Below are 19,110 nucleotides of genomic sequence, written 5' to 3' on the forward strand. Positions count from 1 at the left end.
TCTACCTAATGTCCGGCTGATCTATACATAGCGCCTGCGATAATCCGGAGACTTTCGTTACTACTCGACATATGATTTGGTATACAGCGCTAGAAAATAGTGCTATATTTTCCTCCTCGCGACGCTGCAAACCGCTAAAAAATAGCGCTTGCCGGAGTTAAGCTCGTGTCTTAACTTTTGGCTCGTGTTGGCCAATGAGGGGCTCCTTCAGCGATGAACTCCGGAGGCGGCATGATGGGAGAGATCGGAAACCAGCGAACTTTGGCTATATTATAGTGCTAACGCCGCTTTGGAAGTGAGAACCATCCGATGACAATGAGCGCCGTTTTTTTGCGCTATTTTCTAGCGCTGTATTAGCGCGCTGCTATATGTCGGAACAGGCCATTTGCTCACTCACCTCCTGCACATATATCAGTTTGCTCACTCACTCCGCGCTCAGCTCACTCATATGCTCAACTCATTCGCCACATTGTGCATGAGTGGGCATACTCATGTGAGTTTTGCAGAGGTATGCTTGCTACCCCCAAAACCCTCGGGTGGACTAAATTATCGAATGATCAGAGTCACAGTTCAAAACGATATATTTCCGCTTCCAGGCAGCAGTATATGCATCAAACTACTGCCGCATGATTCACGTATTGTCTACAAACATTACAACACACAACGGAGCAGTGCCACAGTATACGCGGCCTATACGTTATGTTAGCGCATTATGAATTATATAACCAGTAGAGCCGATCCTTCTGTAGGGTACACTCATTATGAACTATACAAGTAACTACGTGTTTCTTGCGAAGAAAAGGAACTCTGGTTGTATCGGACTGGCTGATTCCGTTTGTTGTACCAGTCATAGTGGGGCGGAAGTAAGATGTTCGTCGCCGTCGTCATCAAAACCACTGGCCGAGGCCGAACACCAACTGTACCCTGCACATGAACAACACAGCACGATAGTCTCGTGTCCTGAATTACTGGCATTTCGATCGCGTGACCGTTGATGTACTCCAGCGCTAATCCCTCCCTATCAGCAAGAAACAGAACATGCGATAATGCAGTAAGCGTATACAGTGACGTTTACATGGATGGATGGATGGACATTCGATTCGGGTTGAGATGGTTGCCAGATTTGGGAAATGGTGACTTCGCTATTTTCTGGCTACTTTTTGTGGATACTTCGCCAAACATTTTAAACACACAAAATGCCGATCGAAGTACGTACATAGGTTGTTCATTCCTGTTTCCCCTTGACGATCGGCCTTCTTTGAGTTACTAAGTGTCCTTCGGACTGTTATTTGTGTGTTGGCGTTTTAGGACTCCTTATAAAGAGTCCCATTTAATGTATGATGCCCGCACACAACTGGCTGCAGAATTGGCTACGTACAAGGGAAATTGCATGGCTACTTCTGGATACTTTCTCATGGCGCGACTTTTCAGGATTCTGACCTGGCAACCCTGGCCTATGCACTGTCGATACTTGGTCCAGAACTTTCAGGAACAGTATGCGTAAGATCCCTTACCAAAAACACAATTTCCCGCACATGCTCAGGTATGTAGGCGGGACCTTGATAGCAGATCTGCGCCTTCTCGTCCGAAAGGAGACCTTGAATGAGGAGCAGGTCCACCACACTGGGGTCCAGGGTAAAATGGAATGCCTGCAGCAGGTCGGGCATCGTACCGGATTCCAGGAAGTGTTTAATGTGGTCGTGTGTCCAGTCCTGTAAGATAGTGCGTTGTTACTTGAGCACGGTTACAGATTTGTGAAGACGCATAGTCATCTATTGATAGCGGTGCGACATGTTTGTTCAATACAGTGCTACAACATGTATCGTGTATCGCTGCCCACCATGTATCGCTTATGGTGAACGAGAAGGTTGAGCCCGATCCTTACTGCAACCGTCTGCCACATCCGATAGAGAAGACCAGGAGGTTCGCAAGGAGCTTCAATCACCGTTTGCAAGACGTCGAAACTAATTCTGCACAACTGAAACAAAAAGTGTTGCAATAAGGTAAGGGCAATAGTCAAGCACTGTAGCGGATATACGAAGTCTATATTTATGCATCCACATTGCAACTACCAGAGAGCATTGACCATTGATGAAGCAGTTTCTATAGCGACAGGAATGGCTAAGCATTTCAGTCATGCGCAAACCCGCTCGCCTCCGCTCCTGGGATTGTAGCCATACCGGATTTGCCACGAGATCGAGGGTATATTGTCGCTCGAATCAGGGGCTCTCCCGTAAGAGTGCCTTACCACCAGGAGTACTCACGTCGACGTCTGTTTCGCAGCTCACTTCGCATACAGAAGAGGTTCTGTTGAGAAATCCCAGGAGGCCAATGGTGTTAGGGACGTCCATGTAGTCGGTGAAGGTTCCGCTGCCAGTGTAAAAGTGAGTGGAGTCGGAGTTGGCTATCTTCTCCCGCATACTGCTTTCATCTGCTAGGCCTTGGATCTGAAACACAGGAACCTCCTTGAGAGACTGGCCACTAGGAGCATCCCCTAGGAGCCTGAGCTCATCGAAACGCTTAACCTGTTAAGCCGTCATGTGGATACTGTCTGTTCACACTATAGAGCAATTACCGTACCGTATTCTTTCAGACAATCACAAGACGTACCTTCACTACGCCCGTGCAGAGCACGTAGACGTCTCTGGCAAGGTGGTTCTTCTCTATAATGACGGACCCTTTTTGGAAATGTACTACTGGGCATCGCTGGAATAGAATTGATTTTTTATTTTCGTAGCCTTGACTGCGACAGCTTAATTTTCGAACCTGGCAGAAGTAGCGCAGGTTCCTTTTCGGAATCCAAGGAACTCTCATTAGGATGCAGCGAAGGGAGTTATCCGTAGTCACACCTTCCGGCATTTTGTCTAGACCGGCAACCATTTTGTTCAAGTTCTGTTCGAGAGAAAGTGCAGTTTAGAGGGCGCTGTGGATGTACGTACTACTCCGTATGAACGTACCTTCGATATGACGTTATATTGATCATGATCAATTAGGCCACCTTCTCTCAGGTCTTGTAGACCACACCTGGCGTCGTTGAGAATTCTCCTGGCTGCTTGTCTGCTCTTGGTGGCGACTTCCAGGGACGGATATTTCTGTTGGAGCACGGTCACTTCTTTCAGGATCTGCAGAAAGTACTATGGTGGGCACACAGTGGGTTGAACTTGGGCAGAATTAATCCTCCTCGCCACTATCAAGTGATAGGCGCTGCCTCGATAAATGTACTGTGGTTACAGAGGGTGTACTTCGGCACGTCATCATTATGGTAGAGATATGACCTACGGTAGAGGGGGTATGAACTATGGTAGAGATATAAACTATGGTAGAAATATGAACTATGATGAACTACTACCAGATATGAACTACTACGTACTGCAAGCTTCTCCGCAGCTGCACGATTACGAATGATACCCGCGGTTGTAGGCCCTCCTCCAGCGATACGACCCGCTGTGCACATAACTTCGTCCTCCGCCTTGATGAATGCCCAGCCGATATCGTACTTGCGAATAAGCTTGCCGTCAATGGTTGTGTCAGCGATGCGGAATAATTCACGATAGACATCCTGTTAAGAGAGACAACCCCTTACAAACAATGCACAGTACTTCGCTGCCTTCATAGACGACCTGAGCGCTGCCTTTGAGACGCCAGAGGGTTTGCCTGAATTGCGTGTGACGTCTTTCTGTGACGTTGAGTGACGTCACTGTCGTTCCTTTGCCGTTAATTGCTGTTCACAGCAGACGGAAGTAAAATACTTAGGTCTGTTACGCGCGCTGTGATTAATTTTCTGCTCCATCATGTGGAGATCAGGTTTTAATATCGCAATTGCAATGCACTCCCTAAAATCAATAATTAAAAAGTTGATATCTGTTAATGGGCCCCTTGACTGAGAAAAGATACGGTTTCCTAGTAGCCCAGTTGACTAATCCAATGACAAAAGTAAAAGCGTCCTAAGACAACTCCCCTCTTTATGAAAATGTGTTGAAGCTAAAAAGAAACACCCTGTAAAACAAACACCCTGTATATCCGTTAACTGTCGACAATAGGAACTGTGGGAAAAACACAGGGTACACTTGGTCTCTATGTCTCCTTGTCCCCTTCGTCTCTGTGTCTCCTTTATCAAACTTTATCGAATATTATTGCACTATCGAACTTGCCTTCCAGTTTTGAAGCAGCTTGATGATACGCATAAAGAGTATGATGGACAGAAAGGTGATGGTGAACCCGTGGAAGAGATGAGCCGGATTACCCATCATGTCGGTGATGACAGCAAAGCAGTACTCGATTAAGTACAGCGAGTACAGAAGACAGTCCAGTCTTACAGATGGAGACTCCCACATTCCACGGATACCATTCGCACGCATCTAAAAAAACACGTATACGTCACTACCCTTTTGGAATACAGTGGCGGCAGCTATACAACGTAGGAGACTAGTACACACCGTACCTGGCACCAAAGCTCTACGGTAAACACCATGAAATAGAGCCCTTCCAAGCAGATGGAGAAAGTTTGGCTGAACCATTGCGGGACGCTGTCCCTCATGGACGAGTCGCTGTGCAGAATAAAAAGGAAACCCGCAGACACCAGAGACGAGCACAACACAGGACCTGGACCTCGAGTCACTTTGACGAAGAAGTTGACTAGGCTACTTGGACGGCGCCTCCTGCGCCCTTCCATTTCGCTGAAAGACTCCGTCTGAGATGCCTGTGAAGGCCGGATTTTGCCGAGCAACTTTTTCTGGAGGAAACGTGGGTATAATTGTAGCAGATGATGGCAAACAGTGCGCCAAGAGCTCGCACGGGATGCTTCGATAGGATTATGCACTCTGCCCTACTCTGTGCCTACACCGTGCATCTCACTACAATGAGCCTAGACCGTGCATCTTACTTAGCGCAGCTAGGAAACGACAAAACAGGACAACGTTCTCGATTTGTCTCACTACAGGCAGCTACGGTCATTGTAGCGTGTCATCCAATAGGTATAAGGGTTGGCAAGAGTATAATAGAAAGCACTACAGAGTGAAATTTCTTACCAGCAGGTGGATGTAAGCTTGTGGGCGCACGGTGCTCCGCATAGTGTTTATATCCAGACACCTATCGTAAAGTGTTGAACTTGAAAGCAAGTTCAAGACAAGCGTCATGACTATGGAACTATCAGTATGAGAGTATGGAAGCACCGAGGGCAGTAAAGGGACTATTATGTGGCATCTGACTGACGCGAACATGCAGGAACGTTCTAACGTGGTCTGGGAATCAGCAAAACAGACGCAACTCTTTTGGTAAGCAATTCTACCAATTCTTGCCAGTAAATGTATCTGGTCTTTGCGCGCTGTATTGCCAAGGTCTCCCGTGGGATTTTGTTTTTCCAAAAGCCTACTTTAGTTTTTTTATTTTTTTTTTTTTTGTGCTTGGATATGGCGTGAGTATATAATGATGTTCCATATTCTAGTAGCTACCCCTTGGAGGGAGTCCTTAACTTACACTCCTCTTTCAATAGGATGTTGCATGATGGAGGCTAACTGTATATGTGTCTTCTTTTGAATCATGCCTTCTCTGTACTGCTTCATGAAAGACATCTGAAACAGATTAATTCAAATATGAGCAAGCTGACTCAGACCCGTGCGTTGTGTATTTACCTTTTGTATTCGCATTATATGCTGTCTCATGTCATCCATAATATGCTTCAGGCCCTCTAGTGGCTCAGAGTTCTGCAAAAAAATAACAGAAATAGGAGAATAGCAACATCCAATCGTCATACGCATGTGATGGTGCTTCACGGCTTGGCACATGTGGAGATCACTTATCAAGAATGCAACGTTACACCAATGCTTATTAAGTAATACCACTTGATCAAAAATATTTAAATCACATGATCCTGAGAAGGATCAATGGTCAGCATCGCATGCGGTTGCAGCTGGACATCTCGACGTGGTGTCACATGCCATGATCGAATGATGATTCCAGCGACCGCAGCGCAATGATCGAATGAATGTACCTGTTGTACTCGATGCTGACCTAGCTCGGTGTAGGGGAGTTTGGTGGCATTGTAGACCCAGAGCCAGTTGGCCCCGCTGAACACTCCGTTCTGACGCTGAAGGCGACGGGATTTCTCCAATGCATTCCGGATCACACGGCGAGCGCGTCGGATGTGAGGAGCGTCAGTGCACACGTCTGCTTGAACACCTGTCAGAACGGATAAACGGATCAGAACGTCAGAACGGATCAGAACGGTCACGGCATCAGAAACCAGGGCGTCGGAGTGTCGTTGGAGCGTGCAGACTTACCCAGCTTATCAAGTATAAATGGTATCAAAGTGCAGTTGAAAGCATTGATGAGAAACGTTACTCCCAACTTCCGTACTCCGAGCTGAGAAAAAGAAAGAACAAGGTTTAAAGACAGCGTTGGTAGACCAATACGATCGCAGAGCTGCGCTTACTTCCACCGCACTTCTGCCGCCGTTGCTTTGAAAAAGGGGGGTGAGGTTTAGGCTGACCATGAGCGTGCTCTTGTGGCTCAGCCAAGCAAGAACTAAGGCCTGTCTCCAGCTGAGTCGATAACCAGTGTGAGCGAGGACAGGAAAGAGAACGGTAACCATCACCAACCTAGATGGGTACCGCATATGATGCGTGAGAAATGGAAGGAGACTTGGGCAGGACGTTCCGTCAACTAATAAGGTAAGGTACGGTAGCGCCTCTAACGGCAGTCTTCACGGTTACTCACCGAGACGACACCCTCGTCGTGTAGGCGATAAGGATGTCCATTATTTCGATGTGAGTCGCAGAGTGAGATACCTCGCGGCCCATTTTCACGGAGGCTAAGAATGTCATGGTACTGCCCAGTACTAAACGCAACGATACCCAGAAGCTGAAATAGACGAAAACTCTAATTAAGCTTGGCGCCACGGGGTGCGACATCAGACGATGAAGTTACTGCTTGCCGGTGGGTTTGCTCACCTTGCGATGCTTTCGTTCTCTCCAGCTGACGCAGTAAGGCCCATAGAAACCACGGCAACCACTCCGGAACCACTGATCATCATTTGTGCAATGTGGAAGGTGAAATAGACGAAGACAAAAGCGGTGATAATGGTTATCTGCGCCTCTTTGCTGCGCCGAAGGAGAAGATAAGCGAGGGTGGTGCCCGATATTTGACCGAAAAGAAAGCCGCCCACGAAGTTGGCAAAGAAGGCAATCATGGCTCCTGCATGACGAATGACACATGGACACATGTATCCAACAGGCAAGCAAATCACACATCAAGACCAAGGTGCGACACCTGGAACAAGGGCGATTCGCGCCTGCATGGTATGTCTATAAGGTATGGAATGTCATTGTTCGCATAACTTACCAAGAAATGAGTAGATGCCAGACGTGTAGATGGAGTAGACGAATGCAAAGACAGATGTTCCAACAAGAGACTCGGCCACAGCAAGGGTTTCTAACACGTGTGATTTCACTGCGAAGGCGAAGGCGAAAAATCATCCACATGAGCAGGCCAATAATCAATATGATGAGTGACGGTCAGAGAGAACTGCCAGTTTGTGTACCTGACATGAGCAGATTGATGTCCCTAGCGAAAATTGGCTCTTGGTAGGAGCTGATCAGGCCAAGCATGATTGCTTCGGTCGCAGTACATGAGTTGTCTTGTAAGTACACCACCAGGGCTTGAATAACAGAACACATGCCTGTAATCCACACCGAAGAAATATTACATCGACCACCCACGAACAGTATGGTACCGTCGCACTACTAGCTCCACCTTCTACATTCTACAAACACCAGGATCTTCATATCCTTACCTAAGCCAAGAACTCCAAGTAGAAGACTATGGAAAAAGCTTTTCCAGAAGATCTCCCGCTTGAGAAAGATGGTGACCGTGTAAACGAGAGTGGGCAGGAAGAGCACGTTGAAGCGGTTCATGTTGAGGTCTGCGAACTGCAGCACGGTGTCATGCAGGAGGTGTACTGCATACGAGTTGAGGAACAAGCCCGTCGTGAAGCCCGCCGCGATCATTGCTGCAGTGATAGGTATCTGCATGGCACTTTGCACCGTGCGAAGGTACCCTGCATGAAGTAAGGCGTTAAGGTACACCTAAGGGTGTCGATTACCGAGGGGTCGTGTTGACACTACATCCCACCCCATTCTTGAGCCCTTTAATTGTACTCTCGTAACATTCAGCCACCCGTCCCTTGCGCATTTGCAAATATCCTATTGATATCCTAGATTGAGGTATTCTGTTCTGCCATCAGATGTTACCTTACAAAATGCTAGTCAAGCTGGTCCTATATGGCTGCTCACCTGCAGCAATCATAACGACGCAGAGCACGTAAAAGCTTCCCATGCTGGGCTTGCTCCACTGTGTCCTGCAATACACAAGAGGCACACACCGAACTAGTGGACATGTTCGTCGTAAGCGCCGGGCTGGCACAGAACCATGCATGCTAGAAGTTAAGTGTACATACCTACTCACGGCATCCATCATTGAAAGGTCCCGCTCAGCGGACGACATTATGGTTCAACGCGAAACGTTTTCAAAAGCACCTATATAGTAGTAGATCGTAGGCAAAATACGTTGGAAGACTGTACGGCTCGTGCTGCTCGTGATCATGGCTCGCGGGAGTATGGCGATGACTATGATGCTGGTCAGTTCCAGAAGCCCACGTGCGAGAACACGGGTGTCACAAACACTGATATCTATTGGTCACAATAGTCTTTCACACAATGGTCTTTCAGACCATTCCCCTTAGAACTCTGCCCACGACGCGGGCCCCAAGGGCGTTATTCGTGACGTACCTCTGTGAGGCCGACAACGACGAGCTTTTTCACCACCACCTGTGACCAGTTGCCCTATGGTTATGTGTAGCATAGATTACCACAAGGGCTACGTATCATAACAAAATGCGTTTACCTCTGTTCCATTTTTGATCGTGGATGGATGGATGAATAGATGGATATGTGAAGAAAAATGAGAAGCATCCATCTACTCCGTTCTCCATCAGCTTATTTGCTTTTTCGTTCTTCCCATATCCATATATCCATCCATGGTCAAAAAGGGTGCAGAAGAATCCATCTATTCCTTGCTCCATCAGCTTAGTTGCTTCCCCAATCCTTTGTCCTTTTTTTTTCTTTCTTCAACATCATTCCTCCTCTTCCTTAGTTGCTTCAACGTCTCTACATAGACGCAGATACGGTGGACATCGTTCTATCCACTACTGGGAAAATGCACTAAATGTCCTAAAATCATCCGCCTTAACGGGTTGCATGCACGCTCTGACTGCACCAGGCTAACTGGGCACCCTTTCACTTGGGCACTGCTCTACCTGGACAGATTTAACTGGACACCCCTTTATACCATTCCTCTGTGTATGATGTCTCTTTCCGCCCGACTGTTTTCGATTCCGACCTTTAGCTGGTTTACACATGGCTGAATACACTGGCAACACCGAGACCGTCAGAGACAGTCAGAATGGAAAACCGTTTATTTAAACAATGGTCCGTCATGATAAGTTATATTATGTGCAGATTTTTCATGCTGCATATACAACATGGAAAACACACATACACATTATAGACACCCACAGATAGACATTATTTCATTAGATGAATTAAAATGTGCCTGAAGTCTACGGACGCTCTATGAAATGTACACAACCGCCGCAGGTTGTTCAAGAAGGGTCACGGCTGCGTACTGGGAGTGTCTGTGCTGACATCAGAGGCTTTTTGGATCTCCCGGCTTAGAAGTGACTGGACGATGGAGACTCCAATGCTGTGCCCAAGCACGTGAATGACTGTCATGGCAGGATCCCTGTATAAGCAACATGTTTACTGCTACGAAATATCCTGGTCTTGCAAGGGATGCATTCCAATAGCGTTGGCTGAATTGTTATGTGCGTGATGGCAAATATCTCTGGCAGACGTATAGAATATTGGTCCCAAGCTACAATGCTGAGAATCAAAGGATGAATAATGAAACGAGTGCTTAGAGCGACAGATATGACCTCATAGCACCTTGGACGCACTACTCCAATGCTGGGCGCCAACATGACGTTTTCATTTCTCTGACATCATATTCTATTTCATTTAACATATGATAATTATATGGCTGTATAATATATAATATGTGAAAAAGATTTGTGATGCGTATGTAGCACATCTGAAAGAGTGGTCAACATAGAAGCCAGACCGTTTAGTGCCACAAGATAGGTGACGCGCACGCCGTTATGCGGCAATGCCAGCCTGAACCTGAACCTGGTGGTTAGTAGATTACTTTTCTGCAGTAGTACTACATACCACGCATTGAAAATGTACATGCGGTATTAGAAACTAATTTGCGTACATCAGATGCCGTATCAAACACTGTCTGCTACATCATTCCCAATCACGCCAACATTTGTTGCACGCCCCGCTTATTACTACCTAGTTTGCGAGCACTACTGACATGGTGTTTCTAATGAGTCAGCAAACTTCAGATTACGTGTTCCCATTACTTACAATACTTGGAGTATAGGCCGCACAGGCTGCACATAAGGAAGCTTCAAGCTGTTCACAAGGAGGGCCTCTATGGTGTCCAAAGACTCGCTGGGCGTTGCGAGTGCCATCACATTCGTTGCCATCGATACAACGCTGCAAATCAAAAGCTGCTATCATTTATTGCTCAGTGACGGTCATGGCCGTTATTTCGACTCTTCCGGAGATGCTGCTTTTCGCGTATTACATAATTTCATTAGGTGTGTTGGCCCATCTTAGCTTCCCCTCACCCTCTCCGAACACGTCAATTCATCTTGCGCAGTTGCTCGATCAGTGGCTTCTCTACTCATCAGCAAATCCATCTGATATACGCACAAGCTTTTGATAACTTTTGCCGTTGCTATGATCCAGGGTGGTCCATCTGCACTGCTGCGCGCCATACAAGAAAGTCAAGTCAGAAGTCAAGCCACTGAAAGCCCGTTGTGCGACGTTATGAGAGGAATTCGTTTTATCGGACATTTTGAAAGGGCAATGCAAAAGAGCCAACTCAAAGCCCAAAGTAAACAATGGATACTCTAACATGAACCATACCAGAAGTAAAGCCAGTCATCGATTCCAAGCCTGACACCCGACGCCTGGGCCATGCTTAGAGCGAAGATGCTGTTGTAAAGGATGACCATGTCCTTACGTATGAGCGTCAGCAGAGGCAGCAGGATGCGTACCAGGCGAGGATCCAGCGTCCCTTCACCTTCCAGGGACTCCATAAGCGGAGGCATGGCAATCGTACTGTGTGTAGCCGAATCAAGGAAGGCTTCAATTTACTTTTTCAGGACATGTACGGTAGATAAAATACAATATGCATAGTATTATGTGCTAGGAACCTTCGGAGAACGCACGAACGCCTTGAAACTTAGAACAGATTATTTCATAGAGCTCATTGACATGTGGCAGTAGGGATCAAAGCACAAGCTTTACACGTATGTAATTACGAGGGCACACTAATGAAGGCGTCTGGCAACCTGCAATACTCATGGAAGTGATATAAGCAAATCTTGGTAGAGGCGCCCTCGCGCTTAAAGGAGCTGTAAGTGAAATGGAATCACCCTATTTTTATGCACCACCAGGTAGTTCTTGGCTTTGTGATGACGCACGCAAGGCCTTATGTCTCAATTTTTCATATCTTTCATATTGGTGAATTTCAAGAATTGATATTTCCACGATCGCGGCGCCAGCAGAAGTCCGCCACGCGAAATTAGTGGAGGTCACCCCGGACTGGCGGACGGGTATCATGTGGCATTGAAGTACTGCGTAACGAATTTGAGACAGATTACTATGAAACATATTTTGAAAAAGGTGGCGGCAGATCCTGATCAGTTTTGTTCAATTTATGGTTTAAACTGTTGTAACCTGTACGAACACACGTCATGGGCGTCTGGAGCAGTCTCCAAACAGCAGAAGCTATAAAGCTTTCAGAAAAACCTACTTCTTGTATGCGCTTACCACTTACTTTACAGTTCCTTTAACCGTAATGCGCGGGCGCGTTGTACGAAGAGAGCCAGCGATGCGAAGCATCAACTCTGAGTTCAAGACACTGGGCATCTTCGCCCAGTGTCCTGAACCCAGCGTCGGCGCCTGGTGGCGCTAGGCTATCTTCTGGCCATGCGCTCGCGCAGCGCGGTTAAGAGTCACAGAAAACAAGCACACCTGGACGCCGTGCCCGCTCCAATAGCGATGGGCTGTAGCATTCTCCGGAGGAAAGGCATACGCCGATCGCCCACTATGATGATGTACGTCAGTGGCAACACCAAGATAATGTGCAAAGTACATCCAAGGCACAGAGCCACCGAGTACATGCCGGCGTGGTCTATCAGGAACTCCCAATCCGGAAGCTTCAACACCCAACTCACTGCTAGGAAGCCCACACAAATCGGAGAGAACCTACAACAGACAGAAATCAACCAACAAGTTAGCATGCATTAGTAATTTTATATGTGTCAAGTCATCCACCTTGTTTTTTGGGGGAGCGCAAAGGGGAAACCCTGCCGCGACTTGCTACTATACTACACCAGCTGTAGTAACGTAAGGTTGTGACTCCGCAACAAAATCACCGCAAAGGTTGTGGTATATCCGTAACCTTTGGGATGTCAGGAGCATGTGTACGAAATATCTCGTTCCAAAACTGCGTAAATTTTATTTAAACGAATTTATTACGAAGCGCGCGCTTCGCCTCTGTGAAGCGAGAGGGCACTGAAAGCAACGCACCGCTGACGTCACTCGGCATCCGGCAAGGGAGAATGCAGATTTCGAAGCAGACGACAATGCTGGGTGACGTCATGGTATCCTCCTCCGGATGAACCACCGTAGTATATGGAGCCCGGCTTCGTGCACTTTGCATTTCGGTTTCGGTTTGCTATTGTCATCATTTACGAATTAATTACTCGCGTAAAATGAATGCGAATGTTGTATTCGGTATCGAGATAGTCGTTCGTGTACGGTATCATGCTCACCCAATTGTTTTCGAATCCTACTTAAATCTCCCTTTAGAGGGCCAATCGCATCCGTCACGGACGATTCCGAAACCACAATACCATTTTACTCCTCGTTCATCACCGACAATAACGTTGAAAATCCATCGCGACTTAGTGGAATTGTTTCTGTGCAATGTGACATAATGCATGGCAAGAGCAGTCGACGGATGTTGAGAGCATTCCGAAACTCCCTCTCTGGAAACGTCACTTGGACAAGACCAATCTTTGAGTGCCCTTTGACGCAGACAAGGCCAATCAGGGAGCGGCAGAGAGACATTGCATTGGCGTCCGAGCGCCCGGCGGGAGCGATGGCGTCCGCAGGTCTGAGATTGGCTCGTGGAATGCTGTTTCTGGTTAGCGTCGTACGTGTTTGTATGACTAATTGCGTAACACCATGTTCCACGGAACATGGCCATGTCAGCAGGTCTTTTCACTTAGTATCTTGCGGTGCGAACGGGAAGCAGACGATCACCCGCGCTGCGCTCTCATTTGTTATGTCCGGCTTATGTAATTTTGGCTTAGCTGCAGAGGAAGTGCGAATCTTTAAAACTCGTTTATTTAATAAGTACGGTGTTTGGAGGAAAGAAACTTGACCAAGTAGACTGTAAAGCCATGCCGAACATTTCCGTACCGGTCTGAAACACACCTTTCCGGATAGTCCCCTCAAAGGAGCATGGAAGTGACCCCCAAAATATTTTTGGTTTTTCACTGCGACGTCTTCTGCAACGAACAAAATGAGCTCCTGCGAAAGAACGATGAGCGCGTGTAACCTACAGAGCACGCGCAAGGCTCCGTTTCGCACATCTTTAAAAGACCCTCTCCGTATGCAAAGAGCGCATCGGAGAACGAGAAGACGTCGTGACGTATCACGTGACCAGTGACGTCCAACGGCACAGCTCAAGCATGGCGCGAGAGCCAGGAAAAAACAAAGAGAAAAGGCACTGAGCAGTTTCTACGTCACGCGGGGCTCGTGTCTCTCGTCCACGGCTGCTTTCTCCGACTATTTTGTAAATTTTATTGCGCAGTACGCCGCAGTGCGAAAATATTTTGCGTGGTGACCCCTGGTGGACAGCTTCATAGATGAAGCAGGGTTTCGAGCCATGTTAGATGTCACTTCCACGCTAATTTAAAGGAGCCATAGAATGACACTTGATATTACTCCAAGCTCTGCTTCACTCATCCAGCACTCCATCAGGAGCTACCATGCAAAATATCTTCTCATGGTGTCTTCTCCCGGCGCAATTTCATTTGTGAAAACGCCTTCCAAATTCTGCCATGAGCGGCACTGCATGGCCTTAGAGGCCTGGTCCGGTCCGCTGGCGTGACGCAATCAGATCAGTGTGACGACGACGTAACATTAGTGGAGCGAGCAGACGCAGAGTCTCCTTTCCCCATACAAATTCGTGAGCTGTGGACGCGGCGCGGCGCTGTTGCGGCGTACTGTATACGTCATCGGGTGACGCTATTAACATCTCTCATTCACTTACGGGCGCTCCAAAGAAGATGAAGTGTTTCTATAGGGCTTGTAGATAGAATACCTCTCCCACGCTCTATAGAGGGCAGCTACAATAATCGTTCTTGCGCAAGGCCTCATGTTCTTTGCTGCGCATATAGCTGCAGCCAAAAGCCAAAACTTTGGTAGGGGGGGGGGGGGGCTGCAATGAGTTACAGTCTCCTCACCACGTGATGACATGAACACATCCCAGGAAGAGGTCAGTGGCTCCCTCAAGTGTGTCAAGAAGCAGAGCGTCATCTGGTTCGCGGTCTGCCAACACAAGGCCCAGGAAGATGGAGAAGCTGACCAAGCCAAAGCTGTTGAAACCCAAATTAAGCTCGCTGGAAGTCATTTCAGTCATGGTTTGTGGTGCCGGCATCTGCAGTGCTGTAGGTGCGGTGCAATTAGAAAGCATCTTGTCCATTTATTTAGTGGTTGCACTGCAATGCCAGTCATATACAGATGGATCACAGCTTCTTTCCGAGTTCTGATAAACTGCGCCGTGAAACGGCATCTGTTTTGTTGGAAAGCGTGGAGTCCCGTACCTATAGGTTTCCCAACTCTTATGCATAAGAGTAAGGGTAAGAGTAAGTAAGTAAGAGTAAAAGTAAGAGTAAGTGACGAAAAGAGGATTTCCTTGAGATCAGTCTTGGTAACCGCAGCTTTAACCAGCACTTTCAAGTTGGACAAGTAAAGAACAAACTTACTCTCAGTAGACACCGATTCCGCCTGTTTTGTGGTTTCCCACTGTGTGACAGAAAATGTTGCGAATATAAAGTTCGCTTCCCTCATCATGCTTCCCCCATTTCCCGAAATGTTCTCCATTTTCCCTATTTGACAGTATAGCTATATATAGCTGTCCAAATCGAACAAATACGTGCTCTATTTAAGTACAATATTTTCTACGCTAATGCAAAAGTAAATAAAGATGTATTGCTTACCGGAAAGACAAAAGCGGTGACAATGCTTGTCGGGAAGCAGGCCCTGCGTGTATAATATTTATAGTATTGTGTAATATGAAGGACACGGTGTCATGAGGAAAACCAGAATGAATTGATTTGGAGCGCCCTTTTTGCCAATGGCCACGCCTGTGTTAGCCTGGCTGTGCAGTGCATTGCGCTATACACACGTGACCACTGAAACATGGCGGCCAACATGATCCGTTGTAATAGGTGAACTGGTGTTGGTTTCGGTGGAAGTGTAAATGACCTGGTTTCTGACAGACACACTTAAAAATCATTTCATGCCCTGGCGCAGTGGTTCTCACAGTTTTTCTTTTTTTTTTTTTTTTGCTTATTGCTTATATGCACTTTTTTTCCGTTCCTCAAAGCGTTATCTCCTCCACATTAACTCCAAAGCAATACACGCATAAAAAATGAAGGCCTTTTATTCGCATGTATTTAAAAGTATTGTTTGTGGCGAGCAACCTTACCGCTATATAGCCCCCTCCCAGTACCTTACGCACCCAGCCATCAGCGCAAGGGCCCCATTGCAGGCAAATGTTACACATGGTGTCATTCCTCCCCATGACACTCCGCCCCCTGGGGGCAATTCCTCAAAGGTTGAGAACCCTGGCGTAACAGTTTGTCGAATTGGAACGAGAAGTGTCTACTTATGCGCTTGTTTTGAACTGATTGGCAAATTGTGATGCTTGCTATATGCGAACGCGGGGCTTAGAAGGGCATGAGCAACACAAGTATTTGCGAATATACATAAAGTAACACACATATAAGAGGGAGAAATCTTGAAGCATCCGCGTCTCTCTTTCGGTCAACACTGGTCCATTTTAGCACAGCTCTCCTGAGAGGAGAGTACCCGCATGGTACCCGCGCATCTATAAGATCGGCGATTTATTCCGTTCAAATACGGGTACCGCATACGCATCTGCAACTTTTCAGCGTACAAAACTGCTCAGGAATATTATACCGTCTACCTCTGTCCAACAGCAATGCGAGGGATGGGACGCACGACCTAAAAATATGCGGACTACGACAAGATACCCCGCCCTATGCAAGTGAACTCACCTTGCAAACGCGACGAACACATCTGGAAGGTTTGCTCTGTTGCTGGCGTTGACGGAAATGAGTGCTTCTGTTGCGATGAGGGTCTGCAAGTGGTCGCCCGGACGCAGCAGCGTCACGAGCCCGACAGCCATGGTCTGGGACAAGCAGCACGTCAGCAGCGTGTAAAGACAACCATACGCCACTGTCCATCCTAGCAGACGGCCCCCCAGTTGACCAGTGGACACCATCACTGACATGGCCGTTACCAGCGGCACCAGCAGCAGAAGGATCTGCACGCACATCACATAGAGTATATCTCATCTGATACTTATGTCTATGCATGCACGCGGAGCCTAGTGGAAGGATGCTATATTCTGTGAGGAATCTTTGGATCAGAGGTGTTAAATGTGATGCAGGTACAGACGTATTCATTCGAAACGACGTCCCATAAGCCGCTCCTTCGATAAGCTTCTTTCGTTACACATGACCTGCTCGTCACTTTCATATCCTCCCTCAACAAAGTCACCAGAAAAAATGGTTTCGTTTACACAATTGGATGTGGTTTAAACCCTGCAGCCTCAGGCATAATTTTATGTCGAATCTGCGTGTATTAAAGCGATAGCCTTGTAGGGTGGACTACCCACCCTGTAGCTTGCTCCGTGGCTTTGAAGGAGTACTAGAGGTGACCCCAAAATTTTTATTTTGATATCACGTGATATTGATGTAATGCGTGACGCATTTGAGACTGGTTACTCCATTGGATCTGTTTTGAAGAACAAAAGAAACCCTTGAGAAGTTCGGTTTAAACTGTTAATGGTTGTAACCTGTGAGCACCGTGCCTCTGAGAAATATATGTGCTATCTGCGCTATCTATTTGCCTTACTCTCAATCCGCGTCTCTGTCGTCTGCTCGTTGTGTCGCTGCTGTTTGCAAAACCTCGCCTCCAGTCGATTTAATGAACGTCTGGTTTACGTTCTTGTGCTCCGGGACACACAAACTGTGCACCTTCGACGATGACAAGTGCACTGCACTCGCGAGAACCGCCACGATCTTGCCTAGATGGCTTGCATAGTTTCTCGCGTTTTCAACAGATGGCGCGCGAGTTGCCTCAGGGTTGGCGAAGCAAGTACGGCTTTGCGCAGCAATCTTTAAAATTTGATTGATGAAGAATTGCTCAATGTACAGCAGAGCTATATCTGAAGCTTCCATTACAAGCTTTCAGAAAAGCAAAAAGTTTCTACATGTTTGCCTTTCACTTTACAGTTCCTTTACAGTTTCAATTTAAATGTCACCTCATTGCTCCTTTATGTAAACTAGCCACCACTTAAGATGCAGCCAATTTTTTGTGTCGTCGTTTTGTTGTCTATGTTGCCAGCTGTAGTACGATGTTTCCTATTGGTAAGCGCTTTGAACTGCTATGAAACAAGAATAGGTAATCTGGAACGTCTACTTTATTTATTTTTTGTAAGTACCCTTCGGAGCATAGCACTACGGTGGGAAGCGTGGGGAGTAGGTTAACACATCCAACAAAGCAAAGGAGTAACAATAACACAACAAAACCGGTAAATGATGAATGATGACGTCGAAGACTCATCATGGGGTGAAAACATGCCGTAAGATAACTTAGTGCTGAAGTACAGCATGTATGTACAGAGAGGATTGACAATGAATTAGACTATCGGTTATTAAAGAGAAGCATTACAGGCTACTACGGATCCATTTTATTCCATGAATCAATTCACTTCATACACAAACCATTCGAACCATTCATAACATTCATCACCAATCACCACATCATGTTCATACTTCTGGCTGAAGTCCCAAGGACGGCTCCCATAGCGACAGTAATTAATATTTGTATGTCTTAGGTGGAGGTGATGGTGTATTCCTACATCTTACCCTTTGGAAGAGGCATCCGGGGAGCTCAAGATACATGATGGTGCGTTGAGAAACGTCGCTGTATTGGGCACGAATTAAGAAGCCCGCGGCAACCCCGATTCCACCGGAGGCGATGATCAGAATTCCGGGGACCTGGAAGACAAAAGGACCGGACGCTGCCCCCCGGTGCTTCTTCTCTATGGCTCCTTCCTGGTTTGACTTCGTCAGCACCGGTTGGGCTGCTTTTTGAACGCCAGCACTCAACGACATTGCCAGGTGGAAAATGCTGAAACGACACAAATGGCGCAACGGAGGTTATTTTCCGTACAACCGGCTCATGTAACTCGGCCTCGTTCGGTACAAAGGTCCCGATAGCAGCATTCGAGGCAGACTGACATTCTGAGCTGTTTTGGGCTAAGTCATCAAAATTAAAAACGAAAACCCTGCAATGTGGCCCTCCAGAAGGTCCAACGCGAAAACCTTTCTGCATAGTTCGCTAATATTTGCTTTGCAGTTTATGCGGCTTACGTTCAGGATGGAGTCTAGAACGAACAGCCGGAATAGAGCAATGCAGATACCAGATTCAGCTTCTTTCTTCTTCTTCTTCTTCTACCAAGGAGATGATGGCCGTGAGCCTTTCTCTCTGTCAGAAGTCCACGCGCGCTAATGCGTACCATGCAATGGAGATCGTCGATTGTCAACGAATATTCTATATACATCGTGATGTATGCGCTTTTGTATGAAACTCG

At 47.0% G+C, this 19,110-nt stretch overlaps 2 protein-coding genes across 3 annotated transcripts; both read right to left on the minus strand.

Moving 5' to 3' along the window:
* Positions 1-569: 569 nt before the first annotated feature.
* LOC135367189 (sperm-specific sodium:proton exchanger-like) lies at positions 570-8,904 on the minus strand. Its single transcript, XM_064600337.1, has 23 exons — positions 8,453-8,904; positions 8,289-8,353; positions 7,790-8,053; positions 7,538-7,675; positions 7,339-7,446; positions 6,948-7,191; positions 6,715-6,858; positions 6,431-6,596; positions 6,279-6,360; positions 5,990-6,177; positions 5,631-5,702; positions 5,476-5,570; positions 5,028-5,088; positions 4,442-4,732; positions 4,152-4,358; positions 3,371-3,559; positions 2,958-3,122; positions 2,767-2,892; positions 2,611-2,706; positions 2,265-2,447; positions 1,841-1,978; positions 1,515-1,712; positions 570-924 (listed from the first exon to the last, which is right to left on the minus strand). Exons 1-23 carry the CDS (start codon positions 8,497-8,499, stop codon positions 760-762), a joined length of 3,432 nt encoding a protein of 1,143 aa, XP_064456407.1. The 5' UTR covers positions 8,500-8,904; the 3' UTR covers positions 570-759.
* A 542-nt stretch (positions 8,905-9,446) lies between these two features.
* On the minus strand, positions 9,447-18,949 carry LOC135367190 (excitatory amino acid transporter 4-like). 2 transcript variants are annotated; one of them, XM_064600338.1, is made up of 10 exons: positions 18,890-18,949; positions 18,383-18,647; positions 16,505-16,773; positions 15,422-15,464; positions 15,188-15,227; positions 14,666-14,867; positions 12,162-12,395; positions 11,049-11,243; positions 10,482-10,613; positions 9,447-9,795 (listed from the first exon to the last, which is right to left on the minus strand). In XM_064600338.1, exons 2-10 carry the CDS (start codon positions 18,629-18,631, stop codon positions 9,666-9,668), a joined length of 1,494 nt encoding a protein of 497 aa, XP_064456408.1. In that variant the 5' UTR covers positions 18,632-18,647; positions 18,890-18,949; the 3' UTR covers positions 9,447-9,665. The 2 variants fall into 2 exon arrangements, with proteins under 2 accessions (XP_064456408.1, XP_064456409.1); XM_064600339.1 differs by lacking the exon at positions 18,890-18,949 and having other exon boundaries at positions 18,383-18,847.
* Positions 18,950-19,110: the final 161 nt, after the last annotated feature.

This window comes from Ornithodoros turicata, chromosome 8 (genome assembly GCF_037126465.1).
Source record: "Ornithodoros turicata isolate Travis chromosome 8, ASM3712646v1, whole genome shotgun sequence".
NCBI lineage: Eukaryota > Metazoa > Arthropoda > Arachnida > Ixodida > Argasidae > Ornithodoros > Ornithodoros turicata.